Consider the following 19,252-nt stretch of genomic DNA (forward strand, 5'->3'; position numbering starts at 1 on the left):
AAGAAGTAACCTGCTAGAAGGGAATAGGGTTTACACCAGGGGTGTCCAACCTTGGCAACTTTAAGACTTGTGGACTTCAACTCCCAGAATTCCTCAGCCAGCAAAGCTGGCTGAGGAATTCTGGGAGTTGAAGTCCACAATCTTAAAGTGCCAGGTGACACCCTGTTACAGAGAATGAGGAAGAAAAAGAGAGGAAGAGGAGGAGGAGGAGGGGCGGGGAAGAGGGAAGAGGAAGAAGAGGAGCAGGAGGAGAAAGAGGAGGAAGACTGTGGGGTCCCTGGATAGTGTCTGAGTTTGATGGTTTTCTTACAGACCTTTCATTACCCAACTAGGTAACGCCATCAGTGTGAAATGGCTTGCAAAGTGCAAGAGTTGAATTTCTTTAGCCATTTGGGTGATTGGATGCCACTCTTGTTTTAGGCTCTCAGGTTTCCTTGAAAAATTGTGCTGGTAACTAAAGTGTGTCTTTTGCTTTTCCCGGGCTTTCTGTTCTTCTCCGACAACGCGGCCATTGTTTAAAAGAGCCCAGAAGTGAAAGCACTGCATGAAAAATTGTCCGCTGTGAATCTCAAAGCATCCGAATATCGCAACCAGCTCCAGTCCACAAAGCAGGAACTTAAGATGACACAAAAGGTAAGGTGTGCCTGTGTTTGCGTGTGCATATGTGTGCATGTGTGAGAAGTGGGCAACAGTGGCCGAGGGGGCAGGATAATTTTCATATCCCCTCAACTTCTTAACTTTTTAACGTTATATTAACCTTTCAATATTTGATTGGCCAGAAGGAGATTAAATATATCTAGTCTTCAACTTGTGTTCTGACCCAAACCTTGTTCCATGGAAACAACCATGAAATAGAGGTAACAGCAAAACCTTTTAATGATTCCTTACAAATTCCTTTCCTTCCCGGTTAAAAGGCTGTTTCAAACTAATTGTCCCTGATAAGAATGAGCCTTGCCAAGGTGGTGCAAGGCTGCCAAGAACACTAGATAAAGTTACTAAAAAATATACTCTGAACGTCCACAAGGCTTGAGTGCAAAAACTTCTTTGCTTCCTGCAAAGAACTCCGGTTTCTCAGCTGGCTTTTATCTCCTAAGGGAGGGGCCATTACCTTGCAGGCTTACTCCTGACTCACCCGTGCTGCTGCAGCTGCACTTTCCTGCGAGCAGCCCTGGGCACAGGCTCCTCGGGGTCCTCTTCCTCACTGCTGCCAGCCTCCACCATCTCCAAAGGCAGCACTCCACTCCCTGATGGTCCTGGCCCCATCCCTGCATCACATGTGGGCTCCTCATCCGAGTCCTCACTCTCCGAGACCTCAGCTGTCCACACCTGCTGCCGGCGAACCACAATAACTTGCAACCACAATTGTGATCAGGACTTAAGTCACTGAGTTGCAACTGAGTTGCACTGAATTTTATGTATTATGATTATAATTTTGGCCACAATCCCTGCAGTTGTTAAATGAATCCTGAGGTCAAAAAGTGAATAAAGCTCCCCCACCCGTTGACTTGGCCAGTCAGAAGTGATCTGCGAAGGTCGCAAATCAGGATCACGTGAGTCTGCAAATGTTGCAGTTGTTAAGTTAGTAACATGGTTATTAAATGAACCTGGATTCCCCCATTGACTTTGCTTGTCGGAAGGTCGCAAAAGGGGATCACATGACACACTCCCCCGGGGACATTGCGACTGTCATAAATATGAGTCAGTTGCCAAGAGTCTGAATGCTGAGCAGGTGACCCTGGGAATGCTGCCATGGCCCTAAGTGTGAAAAGCGGTCATAAATCATTTTTTCCAGTGCTGTTGTACCTTGGAACGGTCACTAAGCGAACTGTTGTGAGTCAAGGACAACCTGTACTAAGGGTGTCAGAGTTTCAAAATCTGGTCATAGGTATCTTTTGAAAAGATCCATCATAACTTCAATCTATCTCCAAGTCAGTAAGCAAGGATTACCTGTACATGCCAACTACCATGCACCAGAATCAAAATTCTGCAATGTTTGTGAGTGTGAAGGCCAGTCGTAGAACCATCGTTAAGTGAATGATGTCGTAGATAACTGATAACAATCAGAGATGGAAGGGACCTTATAGGTTATCTAGTCCAACCCACCGCCCAAGCAGAAGACCCTACACCATTTCTGACAGAGGGCAGTCCAGTCTCTTCTTGAAGGTCTCAAGTGATGAAGCTCCCACAACTTCCAAGGGCAACTTCTGTTCCATAGGTTGATCGTTCTCCTTGTCAGAAAATTCCTCCTTATTTCCAGATTGAATCTGTCCTTGTTCAATTTCCATCCATTATTCCTTGTCTGGCCTTCAGGTGCTTTAGAGCAAGGGTCTTCAAACTTGGCAACTTTAAGACTTGTGGACTTCAACTCCCAGAATTCCTGAGCTAACATGACTGGAGGAGGAATTCTGGGAGTTGAAGTCCACAAGTCTTAAAGCTGTCAAGTTTGAAGACCCCTGCTTTAGAGAATAGCTTGACCCCCACACCTCCTCTCTATGGCAGCCCCTCAAATATTGGAAGACCGCTATCATGTCTCCCCTGGTCCTTCTCTTCACATGACTAGCCAGGCCCAGTTCCTGCAACCGTTCAATGTATGTTTCAGCCTCCAGTTCCCCAATCATCCTGGTTGCTCTTCTCTGCACTCTTTCTAGAGTCTCAACATCTTTTTTTATAGTGCGGTGCCCTAAACTGGATGCAGGACTCTAGGTGTGGTTGAGGATTAACTGTATGTATGTGCATGACACACATGCCTTGCACAAAAGGGGGACAAAGTCACCACCCTCTGGCCTGTGTGCCCCTCAAAAATACTTTTTTTATACTTTGTCACACACTCATTCCCTTCGTATAGTAAGACATTGAATGGAAAAGAGGCCCGGTTGTTGAGATCAGATTAAACCAGGTCATTTTATGTCGCAGTGTACAGGAAGGATAGATCTGAGATATAGGCGGTCCTCAATTTAGGGCCATAATTTAGTCCGGAGTTATCATTAAACCATGAGCATAGCCGATTTCATAACCTATTTTTATTATTTTGCCTTGGGCATAAAGTAAACATGACATTAATTGAACATTGCAATCGTTAAGTGAATCCATTGTCTGCAGTGGGTTTTGGTGGGTTTTTTGGGGGGGCGGGGGGGGGCACAAATCAGAAGTAAATGCAGGTAATCCTCAACTTACAACTGCAATTGAGCCCAACTTTTCTCTGGTTAAGGGGGACAATTGTTAAGTGAATTATGCCCCATTTCACAATCTTTCTTGCCATAGCTTTTAAGTGAATCACTGCAGTTGTTAAGTTATTAAGTGGATGTGGCTTTCCCACTGGTGCTGCTTGTTAGAAGGTTACAAAAGGGGATCATGTGACCTCCAGGAGACACTGGGACTGTCATAAGTACATGCCAGTCACCAAGCATCATATTTATAATGATTACACCACCCTGGGGTCATACGATCCAATTTTGTGGATGCCTGACAAGCAAAATTAGCAATGGTGGCAAGAGAGGTCAAAGATATGACCCCCTGGACAATGCAACCGTCAAAGGTACAAGCCAGTTGCCAAGCACCTGAGTTGATCACATGAACACGAGGGACCCTGCAACGGTTGTGTGAAAAAAGTGGTCACTTTTTTTTCAATGCTTTTGTAACTTTGGTCACTAAACAGATGGTTGCAAGTTGAGGACTGCCCGTAAATAATGACACTTAACAAATAAATTGATAAATAAATTGACAAAAAATAAAATTAAAAAAAATAAATAAATTGTGGTCACCATGACTACAGGATGTGACTGCGGGGCTACCGATACCGAACATGTGATCAGGTAACCACGTGGGTAGCCGTCAGAAATCTGGATCATAAATAACCCTGGAGAGGCGCATTGTAATTTTGAACGTATGCTAAACGAGTGATCCTAAGTTGAAGACTTCCTGTACAATTAGACACAAGGACAGTTTTTTTCCCGAAAGATGGCATCCCTCTGGGATGCCATCCAGGAAAAAACAAATAATGAAACAACTGAGACAACTAATTCCCATAATACTGTCAAACTATTTAGTAAGGCTGTATTACTATTCTTCTTCTCATCCTTCCTGGTATCTACCTCTTCCCACTTATGACTATAACCATGTTGCTTTGTATCTTTTACAATTTATATTGTTTTATTTGTTTCTTAGTATGATTTGATTGTTTATTAGTAACATGACTATCACTGTGTTTTATCTTATGATTCTTGATGAATGTATTTTTATTTTTCTTATGCATACTGAGAGCTTATGCACAGGAGACAAATTCCTTGTGGGTCCAATCACACTTGGCCAATAAAGAATTCTATTCTATTCTATTCTATTCTATTCTATTCTATTCTATTCTATTCTATTCTATTCTATTCTATTCTATTCTATTCTATTCCTGCTTGGCTAAAGGGCTTTTTATGCAAAGCGTTTTCAGCGCTGATTTTTTCCTGTTTTGCTTTTTTTTTTCACTTTCAGCTTCTCACCCACGAAGTGGGTGAAGACGTCAACATACAAAACCTTCTGTCCAACCCCGGCAGCTGGCGAGGACGGGCTCAGCAAATCCTGGTCCTGCAAGGCAGAGTGAGTCCATCTTTTCAAACTTTTTTTTTTTTTTTTTTTTGGCTTCCCTGGTTCTGCTAACAATGATTGGCTTAACCCTAACTTCATCGACTTTAAGCTGTGTGGACTTCAACTCCCAGAATTCCTCAGGCAGCAGCCTAGCTGGATCTATAGTTGATTGACATGAGGTAGTCAGCTATGGATGGAATTTGTGAACCACAGTTGCTGGCTTTGCTCGTGACACACCACATAAAACCACAGCATAAGAGGATGTGTCATCCAGGGTGAAATATTTATTGGATATTTAGCCCGCCTTTATTAATTTGTAAATAACTCAAGGCAGCAAGAATATACAGTATCTAATATTCCTTCCTTCTCCTACTTTTCCCACAACAAAAAAACCAACCCTGTGGGGTGGACAGGGTTGAGAGAGAGAGAGGAAAGTCACTCAGTGGCTTTCATGCCTAAGGCAGGGCTAGAACTCATCATCTCCTGGTGTTTGGCCTGTCAACAGCTGGCTTTCATACCTAATGTAGGACTAGAATTCACTCTCTCCTGGTAATTGGTCTAAAGACACCCAGCCAGCGTTTATGCCAAAGGTGGGACTAGAACTCACCATTCCCTGTTGATTCGCTCAAAGTCATCCAGATGGCTTTTGTGACTAGGGCGGGACTAGAACTCACCGTCTCCTGGTGATTGGCCCAAAGTCACCCACCTGGTTTTAGTACCTAGGGCAGAACTAGAACTCACCCTTTCCCAATGATTAGCAGGAAGGAATTTTTCAAACTATATTAACTAGGATTGATGGATATCCCAATGCAGGTTCCTCTATCCTTTAATCTCCTCCTACTGAAAAAAAGAATTTGTACCCTATAAATCAATTTTAGGCCTTCTCTATCCCGCCTATGTAGGTACGGGACTTAGAAACCCAACTGAATTGCCGCAAAAGCAAATTTTCCGAGAACGATGCCAGTGAAGATCCGTTAAGCTTCACCGACCCCAGGAAATCCTCAGCCCAAGTAAAAAACCAGCTGCGTATTCGAACCTTGGAAAGGGAGAAGAAAGAAGCTTTGGAGGTAAGGAATTCTTTCTGTGTGAATCTAGCAAAGCTAATAATTCTGAAATATCTTAACAAATTTCCTGAGCCGTTGGTAGGTGCTCGTCCATCCATAGAGTCAGTGGGCAGAGAAGGTAGGTCCAAGTTTCCAAACCGTTAACCCTAGCCCTAAACTTAGCCATAACTTTAACCCTAGCCGTAACCCTAACTTTATACGTTAACCTTTAACCCTAACACTAATCATAATTCTAACCTAGCCCTAACCCTAACCCAAACCCTAACCCTTAACCCTAAACTTTTAATTCTACTCCTAACTCTAAACCTGTACAATCAGCACAGGGCCCCCCCAAAGGCTGTGTGCTTTCTCCACTTCTCCCTATATACCAATGACTGCATCTCAAACGATCCATCTGTTAAAGTACTGAAGTTTGCTGGTGACACAACAGTGATTGGTCTCATTCGAGACAACGATGAATCCGCATACAGACGGGAGGTCATACAACTTGCCTTGTGGTACAGTCCGGAACAGTCTGGAACTGAGCACACTCAAAACCGTAGAAATGGTGGTAGGCTTTAGAAGAAACCTTCCCATACTGCCATCTCTTACAATACTAGACAACACAATATCAACAGTAGAGACTTTCAAATTTCTAGGTTCTACTATATCACATGACCTAAAATGGACACCTAACATCAAAAATATCATCAAAAAAGCACAACAAAGAATGTTCTTTCTGTGCCAACTCAGGAAGCTCAAAGTGCCCAAGGAATTGCTGATCCAGTTCTACAGAAGAATTATTGAGTTTATATCATCTGCAAACTTCAGTACTTTAACAGAGGGATCTTTTGAGATGCAGTCATTGGGATTTTGAGAGAAGTGGAGAAAGCACATAGCCTGGGGGGGAGGGGCAGTGCTTATTGTACAGGTATCTGGTATGATTCCGCCTAGTTTCACCTGCTGCTTCCTGTCTGTTAGGAAGCTTATGATCCACTTACAAGTGTGGTCAGGTACAGCTAGCTGATTTAGTTTAGTTAGAAGAGTATCTGGAATGCTGGTATTAAATACTGAGCTGAGGTCTACACAAGAGTCAAGATGTTGTAGGACGTAGTGCAGAGTCGTATTAACAGCACCATCTGTCGATCTATTTGCTCAGTATGCAAACTGCATGGGAGCTAACAGCGGATCACGGTTTTTAGGTGGGACAGCACTAGCCTCGCAAAGGTCTTCATAACTACAGATGTTAGAGCAACCGGTCTGAAACCTTTTCAGTTCCTTGATGGAAGGTTTCTTCGGCACTGAGATGATAGTAGAGCATTTGAAGCAAGAAGGAACATAGCACACCTCTAGTGATTTATTAAAGATGGGGGCACAAGTTTTTAAGCAAGAAGGAGCTATCGTGTCTGGGCCTGGTGCTTTTCCTGGCTTTTGTCTGTGAAATAGACCTTGCATCTCATTCTCTGTAATCACCAGAGATGGGGGGGGGCCCAATGGGATAGGGTAGGTTGTAGGAGGCTTGGCTGTTGTTGGTGTGTCTAAGATGGGGGTTGTGGAGATGGGTGGCAGTAGTTTTCTCTCAAACCTGCAGTAAAACACATTCAGGTCACCTGCCAGTTGTTGATTTCCTTCTGCCTGGGAAGGAGGTTTGCTGTAACCAGTGATATTTTTAAGAGTTTTCCACATGTTTGCTGGTTCATTTGTTAGGAACTGATTCCTTAGCTTTTCAGAGTAGCTTCTTTTCGCTGCGCTGATCTCCTCTGTTAGGATTGGGGTTAGCCCTAACACTAATCTCTAATCCTAACCATAATTCAAACCGAATCCTAATCCTAACCCTAATCTTTAATGCTAATCCTAACCCTAATTTTAACCCTAACCTTGTTCTAACCCTAACCACAACGCTAACCCTAACCTTTAATGCTAACACCAGCCCTAACCATAACCCTAACCCAACTCTAATCCTAATGTTTATCTCTAATCTCTAATGTAACCCTAACCCTAATCTATATGAAGGTGATTACTTTCTGGGGTTTACATTCCCATGATGCAACCTTGAGTTTCCTCTCTTCAACCATCCTTTTCAATCAAAAGCTGTTAGCAACCGATGGGGACCAGACAGGCAAAGGCCTTGTGAGGCTAAACTCCTTGGAATCTCTTCCTCCCAGGTGAAGTCTTCCCCCCCCCCCGCCCCACTGGGCAGGATGGACACAAAGAGAAGGGCAGAGTTGAAAGTCAGAGAGTGGAGTCAATCCTTCATCTAAGTTTGGCATGGCTCTGCTGGCCATCACAGAAATAATTTCGGGGTCCTTTGATCCTCAGTCTTAGCCAGGGGTGTGATTCAACCGGTGTAACAACTGGTTGGGTGAGTGTGCGCTTTGCGCAATCGCAGGTGGTTTGCTACTGACCTTCTCCTGCAATCCTGCGCTTCCCCTGCGCATTAAACAGCTGGCATGTGGCAATCCTCTGTGCCACGTGAGGCAGCTGAGCTTGAAAACCAGGAAATAAAGGTCAGAGTAAAGCGAGGGCCGGCGGGTGGGCCCAGCAGATGATCCTTGGAGCTACCAAGCTACCTTGGAGTTCGGCCAAACCGGTAGAATACCACCACTGGTCTTAGCGTCCCTTTCTTCTCTTTCTGGATGACAGAAGCTCATGAGCCAGTACCAAGTCCTTCAGAAGGACCACGAGGACGTGAAGAAGAAGCTGGAGGGGTCTAAAGCCAGGAACAAGGTCCTGTCCAATGAGGTGAAGACCCTGAAGGAGCAAATTTCCACCCTGATGGAGAAGGGGAAGCACGACAACGAACTCGTGGATGCTCTCGTGGTACGATCTGGCAGACGGTGGTATTCCACGCTCGGGAGACTTGGGCCTGGCTGGTGCAGGTAGTCCTCGACTGACGACCGCAGATTGACACACATATGCACCCAAATTTACATTGCTAAATGAGAAATATGTTAAGTGAACTTTCCCCCATCTTACGACTTTTCTTGCCACAGTTTTAAGTGGATCAGTGCAGTTGTTAAGTTAGGAAAGCACGGTTGCTAAGCGAATCTGGCTTCCCCATTGATTTCGTTCGCTGGAAGGTCACAAAAGGGGATCACATGACCTCAGGAGACTGAAAACAGTCATAATTATGAGTCAGTTACCAAGCACCTAAATGTTGATCATGGGACCACCAGGGATGCTGCAGTGGTCCTAACTGTGAAAAACAGCCTTAAGTTGATTTTTTTCAGGGCTGTTGTAACTTTGTATGGTCATTAAACGAACTGTTGTAAGTCGAGGGCTGCCTGTTTTCACGCCGATATCAGCGCGAACTTGCAGGGCCTGGTCTTCTGCAAAGTCTCGGTCAAGTGGTTCCCAACCCATAATTTCCCTGAATTTCCAATCGGTTGTGGGAGATTAGACCATGTTTAGATTTTTAGTTAAAAATTGTGGGGAATAGGGGTGGTTTCCTCTAGGCAGCTGTTTCTCAACCTTAATGACTTGGGATGTGTGGACTAATCAGTGGTGGGATTCAAATTTTTTTTACTACCAGTTCTGTGGGCGTGGCTTGGTGGGCGTGGCAGGCGAAGGATATACTGCAAAATCCCCATTCCCTCTCCAGCCCACTAAACTGCTTTCCAGCTCTGTTCTCCTCTGCAGGGCAACCAAAGAAGACCCAGCCGATCAGCTGGGACTCAATGGGAGGCAGAGAATAGATGGGGGCGGGGGCACTCAGAGGTGGGATTTTGCCGGTTCTCCAAACTATTCAAAATTTCTGCTACCGGTTCTCCAGAACTGGTCAGAACCTGCTGAAGACCCACCTCTGATGGACTTCCAATTCCCAGAATTCCCCAGCCAGCACGCATGGATTTCAACTTTCAGAATTCCCCAGCTGGCAGCCATGGACTTCAACTCCCAGAATTCCTCAGCTGGCCTTCGGAATTGTGGGAGCTTCATCCCTGAAGACTTTCAAGAAGAGACTGGACTGCCATCTGTCAGAAATGGTGTAGGGTCTCCTGCTTGGGCAAGGGGGGTTGGACTAGATGACCTACAAGGTCCCTTCCAATCCTGTTATTCTTTCTGTCTGACTTCCATCCGAGAATTCCCTAGCCAGCATACATGGACTTCACTTTCTAGAATTCCCCAGCCGGTATGTGTGAACTTCAACTCCCAGAATTCCTCAGCCGGCATGCATGGATTTCAAATCGCAGAGTCCTTGAATAAATCAACAAAATGAATAAATAAAATTCCTTAGCTCGCAGGTACGAACCTCAACTCCCGGAATGCCCCAGCCAGCCTACTGGCCATGCAATTCTGGGACTTAAAAAGCCCATGCAAGCTGGATGGGGATCTCTGGGAGTTGGAGTCCATTCATGTGGGTTGAGGAATTCTGGGAGTTGTAGTCCACAGATCTTCAAGTTGTTGACCTGGAGTAGAGTTCCCCAAACTTGGCAACTTTAAGACTCGTGGACTTCAACTCCCAGAATTCCTCAGCCACATGACCTCACCTGTCGGGCGCTCGGGTGCTACCTCATATTTACGACTTTTTGGAGCTTCAAGACGTTTCTGTCATCCCTCAGCAAATAACGGGCTTGTTTTTGTGACTGTAGCATTCACTTAATGACTGCTACAACAACAACAACAAAAAACGGTTGTAAAAATAGTTCCAGTCAGTATTGTCACCTGCTTTACTACCTTCACAATTTATGACTGTAATGGGGAGGCTCCGTTGCAGTCGTAAATCAAGGACCACCTGCAATCCCTATCTAAGAGATACTTTTATTTTTATTCATTGCATTTCTCCAACGGTCCTAAAGTGAGTCTCATAAAACGTAGATTCCTAGAGCGGGAAGGGATCTTGGAGATCGTCTAGTCCAACCCCATGTTTAAGGCAGAAGACTTTCTACCATCCTGGTCAAACGGTTGTCCAGTCTTTTTTGATAAGCTCCAGTGATGGAGGATCCAAAATTGTGGGAGGCTATTCCATTGATTACAGGGTAGTCCTTAACCTACAACAGTTCATTTAGTGACCGTTCAAAGTTACAACAGCATTGAAAAAAGGGACTTATGGTCATTTTTCACACTTATAACCATTACAGCATCCCTATAATCATGTGATCAAAATTCAGACACTTGGCAGCCGACTTATGACGGTTGCAGTATCCCAGGGTTGCGTGAACTGCTTTTGCGACCATATGACAAGAATCCGAGGAAGCCTGATTCACTTAACAACCATATTACTAACTTTAAAAACTGCAGTGATTCACTTAACTGTGGCATGAAAGGTTGCAAAATGGGGCAAAACTCACTTATGTCTCACTTAGCAACAGAAATGTGGAGCTTGGTTGTGGTCATAAATTAAGGATTATTTGTCATTGGAATTGCGGTTAATTGTAGCACCCCTAATTTTTAAATAGTTAAAAGTTAAAAAAACAGTTTAAAAGTCCATTTAAAACATAAAATATAGAAAATTAGGGTTGGAAGGGACCTCGGAGATCTTCTAGTCCAACCCTCTGTTCTACCATTCCAGTTAAATGTTGTCCAACTGTTCATAAGACGCAGAGAGAAAAACAACCTCTCTCCGTCACTTCCTTTCTCACCAGAGCCAACAGAAAGAAATGCAAGGGATCTTAAAAAGTCTGAGCCAGCAAGAAGAGAAGAATGTGGAAAGCGAGAAGGCCCTGGGGAAGAAGTTGAACGATGAGATCCAGAAGCAAAACTGCCTCATTGAGCAACTCAAGCAGATGGTGGCCGAGCGAGAAGCTCAGGTGAAGGAGCTGGAAGAGGTGGTCAGGCAGCTGAGGTTGCAGGTAAGGCGTCTCAGAGGTGAGAAGCGAGGATAGAGGCATGGGGGAATGGCTGGAAGGACAGCAATCAGATAAGAGGCCTGTGCAGGAAAACAGCTTGAGAAAAAGTCTCTCAAAAATTCACCAAAAATTGAACTCAATACCAGGGGAAGACTCACTTTGAGAACCAGTCTGATGTAGTGATTAAGAGGCTGATCTAGAAACCAGGAGATGGTGAGTTCTAGTCCCGCCTTAGGCATGAAAGCTACCATGATAACTTTGGGCCAATCACCAGGAGACAATGAGTTCTAGTCCTGCCTTAGGAATGAAAGACAGCTGGGTGGCTCAGGGCCAAGTACCAGGAGACGGTGAATTCTAGTTCCACCTTAGGCATAAAAGCCAGCTGGGTGACTTTGGGCCAATCACTCTCTCTCTCGGCCAAGCCCACCTCACAGGGTTGTTGTTGTGGAGGAGAAAATAGGAGGAAGGAGTATTATGCACAGTTGAGTTACTTGTCAAATAATAAATTCGGGATAATTGTCTAACTAGTCAATAAATAAATGGAAACCTGGGCATTCAAAAACAGTTGACTGATTTTTCGTAGCAGCGGCATATGCCCCTCCAAGAGGAGAGTGGAATGGATTCAGGTTCCACACTATCTACAGAGTCTTTAGAGGAGGAAAATGAGAATTCAGCACCTCAGAAGGAAGACTATAGCAGAAATGACAGCTCCGTACGGTAGGGAAGCGACGTTCTAAATCCCCAATTAATTTTTTTAATGAGTCTCTCTCAGCTCTGATCATAAATCATTGACTTGAGGTAGAAACCTTTGGCCAGAGAAAAATTTCTCAGCTGGATTCCTAAGAAAGGTGGTTGTTGAGTGAGTTTTGCCCCATTTGACGACCTTTCTTGCCACAGTTGTTAAGTTAGCAACGCGGTTCTTAAGCAAGTCTGGCTTCCCCGTTGACTTTGCTTGTCAGAAGGTCGTAAAAGGGGATCACATGAGCCCAGGACTGTCATAAATATGAGTCATTCGTCAAGCATCTGAATTTTGGTCACGTGACCATGGGGATGCAGCAATGGTCGTAAGTGTGGAAAATGGTCATAAGTTACTTTTTTTCAGTGACATTGTAATGTCAAACGGTCACTAGATGAACTGCAGTAAGTCAAGGACTTTCTGTGTCTATAATCGCCTCAAAGTGAATGGTGGGCTTGCTTAACGACTATAGCATTCACTTATCAACTGCCGTGTTTGCTTTGTGACCCTATGTTCGCTTAAACAACCGCAGCCAAAAAGGTTGTAAAATAGGACGCGGTCACATAACACAACCTCCACTTAAGAGGTTCTCTTCACATGGATTGAAAGCCAACACAGGGAGGCCTTTTTGCCAATGTTTCCACTTCAGGAACAGACAAAATGTCGAAATTGAAGAGCTGATCGATGGCCTTCCATGACTCAGGCAAAGTTGGTTTGGTTTGACAGCAGCCAAGAAAATGGTGGCCCTTTTTTCCCCACCAGGTTCCTTATCCCCTTTATTTTTCCTCAGCGAAAAGAAAAATTAATGAAACTGAAGTCAACCCTCTAATAAAAGAAGATTATTTCCCAGGCTGACAAAACAAGATGGTGAACGTAAAGACAAGTCCAGGCCCTTTTGGGGAGATAAAGGCAAACCATTACCCAAAATGGAAATATGAAATATGGAAAGGATGAATCTTCGTGGCATTAAAAATATTTCTTCATTTTTAACACCAATTTTGCTCTGAAATGGAAATCAATACTTCATGCTACACTGCCTCAAGTTCCTTGAAGGAAAAGCAGGAGATTAAAGTTAACCAAGAGGAAAGAAATCATTCAAAATAAAGATATTTACTTAATCTCTTTAATAAAGGGCAGAGAGCAACTGGAGCAGATCATAAAGTGTCAAAAACCTAGTTAGGGCTTGGATGGAAGACCACCATGAGATCTCAGAATGGAGAAATTAAAAAAATATTCCCAAAGAAAGCAATGCCATATTCTTTCCATATCATTAGCAAGACAAAGAAATTAATTGCTTTTATCTGTTCCTCAAGGAAAAAAAGAGGTGAAATCCAGAAAATATAAATACAACTAGGAATTCTTGGTTTATCATATTGGGAACAACTATAAAAAGGCAGAGCTGCAAAGCTCTAAAAGCACGAACTTTTCAGGACATTAATAAAAAAATCTGCACTTTTGTGGATTGCAATGGCCCATGGAAAAATCATCTTTTTGCAATTCTTTTGAGGATCATAGTAAAATCTCAATGAGGTAAATCTGTCAGAATTTCAAATGACTGTTAAGTAACTTGAGGTGAGGACTACCTGCAATTTTCAAAAAACAAAGAATAAAAATACCACCCTGGAGATGAACCAAGAATTGTAGTGCTTTTTGCAAGTTCACTTCACAGGTGTTGCCAGTTGATACTGCAACTTCCAACTTTGCAATAAAACAGTCAGCAGGCTGAAATTCTTCTGTTGCAAGAGATTTGGACTGAGAAAAATTGCAAGAGATTTGAGCTGCGCAGATAAAAAGAGAGTGGTAGAACCAGCTTTGCAACTTCTCTAAATTCACTGATATCCCTGGGCACAAACTGCTATCTCCTGTCAACTGAGAAAAACCACACCTTAAGGTAACCTCCATGTCTTCAGACATTTTCTTCTTTCTTTTTTTCTTTCTTTCTCTCTCTCTCTCTCTCCCTTCCTTCTTTCTTTTCTTTCATTCAGCCCTCCCTCCTCCCTTTTCTCCCTCCTTCCTATCTTCCTTCTTTCCTTTTCTTTCTTTCTCTCTCTCTCCCTGCTTCCTTCCCTTCATCCCCCCTTTTTCCCCTCTCTTTCTTTCCTCCCCCCTCTCTCTGCTTCCTTCCTTCCTCTTTTTCCCTCCCTCCTCTTTCTTTCTTTCGCCTTCTTCCCTCCCTCCCTCCCTCCCTTCTTTCTTTCTTTCTTTCTTTCTTTCTTTCTTTCTTTCTTTCTTTCTTTCTTTCTTTCTTCTTTCTTTCTTCTTTCTTTCTTTCTTTCTTTCTTTCTTTCTTTCTTTCCTTCCTTCCTTCCTTCCTTCCTTCCTTCCTTCCTTCCTTCCTTCCTTCCTTCCTTCCTTCCTTCCTTCCTTCCTTCTTTCTTTCTTTCTTTCTTTCTTTCTTTCTTTCTTTCTTTCTTTCTTTCTTTCTTTCCTTCCTTCTTTCTTTCTTTCACCTCCCTCCCTCCCTCCCTCCCTCCCTCCCTCCCTCCTTTCCTTCCTTCCTTCCTTAAGTTCCACGTGGCATTGCCACTCAAGTTCAATTGAGCAGCCCTCTGAAAACAGGGGTCACCTTGTCCAGCCATTTACTTAAAAATTTATCCACCTGGTTTTCTGAAGATTTCTCCCTCCTGGCACCACCCATGACTACCTTTATACTACAGGTGTAGTCCTTGACTTACAACAGTTCATTTAGTGACTGTTTAAGGTTTCAATGGCCTGAAACATTACAATCATTGCAGCATGGTCACCTGATCAAAATTCAAACGCTTGGCAACTGACTCATACTTATGGCGGTTGCACTATCCTGAGGTCATGTGATTCCCCTTTGGTGACTATCTGATAGGCAAAGTTAAGGGGGGGAACCCCGACTCATTTAAGAACCCGTCTTAGTAACTTACTGCACTGATTCACTTAGCGACTGCAGCAAAAAAACTGATAAAATGGGGCAAAATTCACTTAACAACTAGCTCACTTAGCAACAGAAAATTTCAATGGTACTCGTAAGTAGAGGACCACCTATATTGGAAGTATTACAAAGACTCCACCATTCCATTCAATGTCAGGTAACTGCAAGGTAGAAATGTTTGCCCTATCTTAACCCTAGGACGTTGACCTACACGATTGCTGTTGCAGCAGCTTGCACGGAGAAACCACAAGCCACGCCAAACCCAGAAAGTCTTTTGTTCTTGGAAACCAGCGTGGGGTTGTGATTTTACACACTAGCTTTGAAGTGGAACTTTAGAGCCTAGAATCAGGGCTGGAAGGGACTTCAGAGGTCTTCTTTCAAACCGTCTTTTCTTAAAAGCCTTCAGTGATGGAACACCCACAACTTCTAAAGAGAAGCCATTCCACTGGTTAGTTGTTCTCACTATCAGGAAATGTCTCCTTAGTTCTAAGATTTGCTTCTCTCCCTGATTAGTTTCCAGGTGTTGATTCTTGTCCTGCCTTCAGGTGCTTTGGAGAATAGGTGAGGCCCTCCTCTTTGTGGAAGCCCCTCAAATACTGGAAGACGGCTATCATGTCACCCCTAATCCTACTCTTTGTTAGACTTCCCATACCTAATCCCTGCAATCGTTCTTCATGGGCTTTATCTTCCAGCCCCCTAATCATCTTTGTGCTCTCCTCGGCACACTTTCTAGAGTCTCAAACCCACTTTTTAAATTGTGGTAACCAGAACTGGATGCAGTATTCCAAGTGTGCACTCACTAGTGACAGAAGACATTGTTGAAAAACCACTACGCAATCTAAAACCATCCCTATCTATTGGACCAGACGGAATATGTGCCTACTTCTTAAAAAAGCTATCCACTGCCATAGCCGAACCTCTAAGCATAATCTTTGAAAAATCTTTCAGGACCAGCTCCTTGCCAAAACTATGGTCACAAGCCACGGTCATCCCCATCTTCAAATAGGGGGACCCCGGCCTAGTTGAAAATTACAGACCAATCTCCTTATGCTGAGCCACCTGTAAAGTCATGGAATCAATTATTAACCAATCCATCATCTTCCACTTAGAAACAAACAACCTAGTCTCTAATAAACAATTTGGTTTCAGGAAAAAACTATCCTGTAATCTGCAACTCTTACACTGCAAAAACATATGGACTACACAACTCGATCAGGGCAAACCAATAGATTCAATCTACATAGACTTCTGTAAAGCCTTTGATTCAGTGGTACACGACAAACTACTCCTAAAACTAAAATTGTATGGTATCTCTGGACAACTGCATAACTGGATAGAAGCATTCCTGGCAAACAGACAACAAATGGTCAAAATTGGGAGCATCCTATCAAATTCTGTACCTGTCAACAGTGGTGTCCCCCAAGGCAGTGTTCTAGGACCAACTCTCTTCATACTCTACATAAATGACCTCTGTGATCATATTAAGAGCAACTGCATTCTCTTCGTTGATGATGTAAAGCTGTTCAATACCACAGACAATACTGCTACCCTTCAAAAAGATCTTGACTATGTATCAGAATGGTCAAACAAATGGCAACTTCAAATCTCAACAAATAAATGCTCTGTCTTACATATTGGCAGAAAAAAATCAGAAAATAAAATACAAGCTGAATAGTGAAGATCTTGTTGATGATCCAAGCTCTGTAAAGGACCTTGGAATACTCACCTCTAATGATCTAAGTGCTAGAGCCCACTGTAACTACATAGCCAAAAAGGCATTAAGAGTTGTTAATCTAATCCTATGTAGCTTCTTCTCTGGTAATATCACACTATTAACTAGAGCATACAAAACATTTGCTAGACCAATACTCGAATATAGTTCATCAGTCTGGAACCCACATTACATATCTGATATTAGCACAATTGAGAAAGTCCAGAAATATTTCACAAGAAGAGTTCTCCACTCCTCTATTTGTTATAGAATACCTTATGCCACCAGACTTGAAATTCTAGAACTAGAAAACCTTGAATTACGCCGTCTTTGGTCTGATTTAAGCATGGTATATAAAATCATACATTGCAATGTCCTACCTGTCAATGAATACTTCAGCTTCAACCATAACAACACAAGAGCACACAATAGATACAAACTCAAGGTTAACCGCACCAAACTTGATTGCAGGAAATACGACTTCAGCAACAGAGTGGTCAATGTCTGGAATACTCTACCTGACTCTGTGGTTTCTTCCCCAAACCCCAAAAACTTTAACCTTAGACTGTCTACTATTGACCTCACCCCTTTCCTAAGAGGTCTGTAGGGGGCGTGCATAAGAGCACCAACGTGCCTACCGTCCCTGTCCTATTGTTTCTTTTATTTTTCTTATATGTACCCATTTCATGTATTCATAACTATGTATATACTTATACCTATTATCTTGTAAGCAATTGACAATTCAAATCAAATAAATAAACAAACCCTTTTAACAAGGGGTGGGATTCAAAAATCCCAGCAACCTGTTCGCTGCCCGGTTGCTGGGTGGGTGTGGCTCACTGGAACTTCCTATTTCTAGGTTCTGGTGGGTCTCCAGGGCTCTGGAGGCACACCGAAGCTGGAAACAAGCCCATTTCTGGACTTCCAGAAGGCCCATTTCCCCCCCCCCTCCCAGAGCCTCCATGCGGACCCTGCACATAACCTGCATCAAAAATGGGCCACCTGGAGGCTCCTGGGAGGGGCGGGGTGGGGTGGACGGGACCAGCTGGTTGGTTGAAATAACAGTTTGGCGAACCAGATGTAACTTTAACATCCGGTTCTCCCGAACTGGTCCGAACCGTTAGAATCCCACCTCTGCTTTTAACGGCTGCCATGTCTTACAACCGTAAATTGCAGGCTCAGTTATGGTCATAAGTCCATAAGTGTTTCTCACTCGTAGCAGCTTTAAGTTGGGTGGACTTCAACTCCCAGATTTCCTCAGACTGGAAGGCTGGGAAAGAGAAGGCAAGGCTGACTGAGAATCCTGGGAGTTGAAGTCCACACATCTTAAGGTTGTAAAGTTGGAGAAACAGTGGTTTATTGTGTCAGTTACAATCACCACAGGTGTGCAAATAAGCTGGGGTGATAATTTACAAACTGCTATAGCTGGACCCACCAAGCCAAGTCATCCTATATCTGGGTCCATTACAGCAACCTGGCCTTCATCTGGATTGCATTCACCCTGACTCTCATGGAGAGCCATCAAATTCAGGTGACACCTGTCATGAAAATTTGGAATTTTTACCTCCAGAAATATGGAATGGAAGAGTGGAGGGGAACTTAAAGGTCATCTAGTCCAGGAGGTGGTGGCCTCCGCTTTCCTGGAGGTGTTTAAACAAACATTGAAGTGATGGGTTCCTCTGCTGAATAACACAGTGGAAAGGACCTCGGAGGTCTTCTAGTCCAACCCCCTGCCCTAGCAAGAGGCCCCATATCATATCAGTCAAATGTCTGTCCAATCTCTTCTTAAAAACCTCCAGTGATGGAGCACCCAAAACTTCCAGAGACAAGTCGTTCCACTGGTTAATTATTTCTCACTATCAACAAACTTCTCCTTTGTTGGAAGTTGGATCTCCCCTTGATTAGTTTCCATCCGCTGCCAGCTCGGGGTTAGACTAGATGATCTCTTAAGACCGCCCCTTTCACCCTTTCATTCTAGGATTCTAGGATGCTCCAAAAGGCTGCATCTTTTGCAAGCTAGAATTACCCCAGGCATGCTTCTGGTCCCACTCTAGTTCGCAGGACCTGACCAGAGATTGTAGGATGAGCTGTTTAGATGCAGAAGTGAAAAATGTGACAGATGTTTTGTGTGTTCCAGGACAGTGTCGAAGATGGGACACACCCTTGTGGACTCTGCAGCGACGTCATTTCCAGCATCTCCTGGCAGGTTAGTGCAAAATTTACTTTTCCCTTCTTCCCAGTGAAGCAATAGTAAGGTTTAACAGCTTCCCATCACCAGATCAACAGCTTCCCATCAGCAAAGTCAATGGGGAAAGCAAGATTTACTAATAACGACCATTAGATTTTTGTCATAAGTCAAGGACTGCTTCTACGGATAAAACACTGATTTGGCTTTTGATCTTCCTCAGGCTTCTTGAAAAGCTAAGCAGGGTCAGACCTGGTTCATTCTTGGAGGGGGGGAAGATCTGGAAAGTCCAATTCTGGAACCCATTAAAAGTGCAT

At 43.6% G+C, this 19,252-nt stretch overlaps 1 protein-coding gene across 2 annotated transcripts in view; it reads left to right on the top strand.

The window, feature by feature from the left end:
* The window catches only part of CCDC13 (coiled-coil domain containing 13), a 38,736-nt gene that overhangs the window by 4,904 nt on the left and 14,580 nt on the right, over nt 1-19,252 (top strand). For both annotated transcript variants that reach the window (XM_087947100.1, XM_087947101.1), the window contains exons 7-13: nt 523-633; nt 4,480-4,584; nt 5,475-5,639; nt 8,259-8,435; nt 11,198-11,404; nt 11,985-12,118; nt 18,888-18,956. In XM_087947100.1, coding sequence (XP_087803226.1) covers nt 523-633; nt 4,480-4,584; nt 5,475-5,639; nt 8,259-8,435; nt 11,198-11,404; nt 11,985-12,118; nt 18,888-18,956 — 968 coding nt within the window. The remainder of the gene's footprint in view (nt 1-522; nt 634-4,479; nt 4,585-5,474; nt 5,640-8,258; nt 8,436-11,197; nt 11,405-11,984; nt 12,119-18,887; nt 18,957-19,252) is intronic.

Source organism: Notechis scutatus, chromosome Z (genome assembly GCF_049901735.1).
Source record: "Notechis scutatus isolate UNSWTSFEM ecotype Mainland chromosome Z, rNotScu1.2, whole genome shotgun sequence".
Classification (NCBI taxonomy): domain Eukaryota; kingdom Metazoa; phylum Chordata; class Lepidosauria; order Squamata; family Elapidae; genus Notechis; species Notechis scutatus.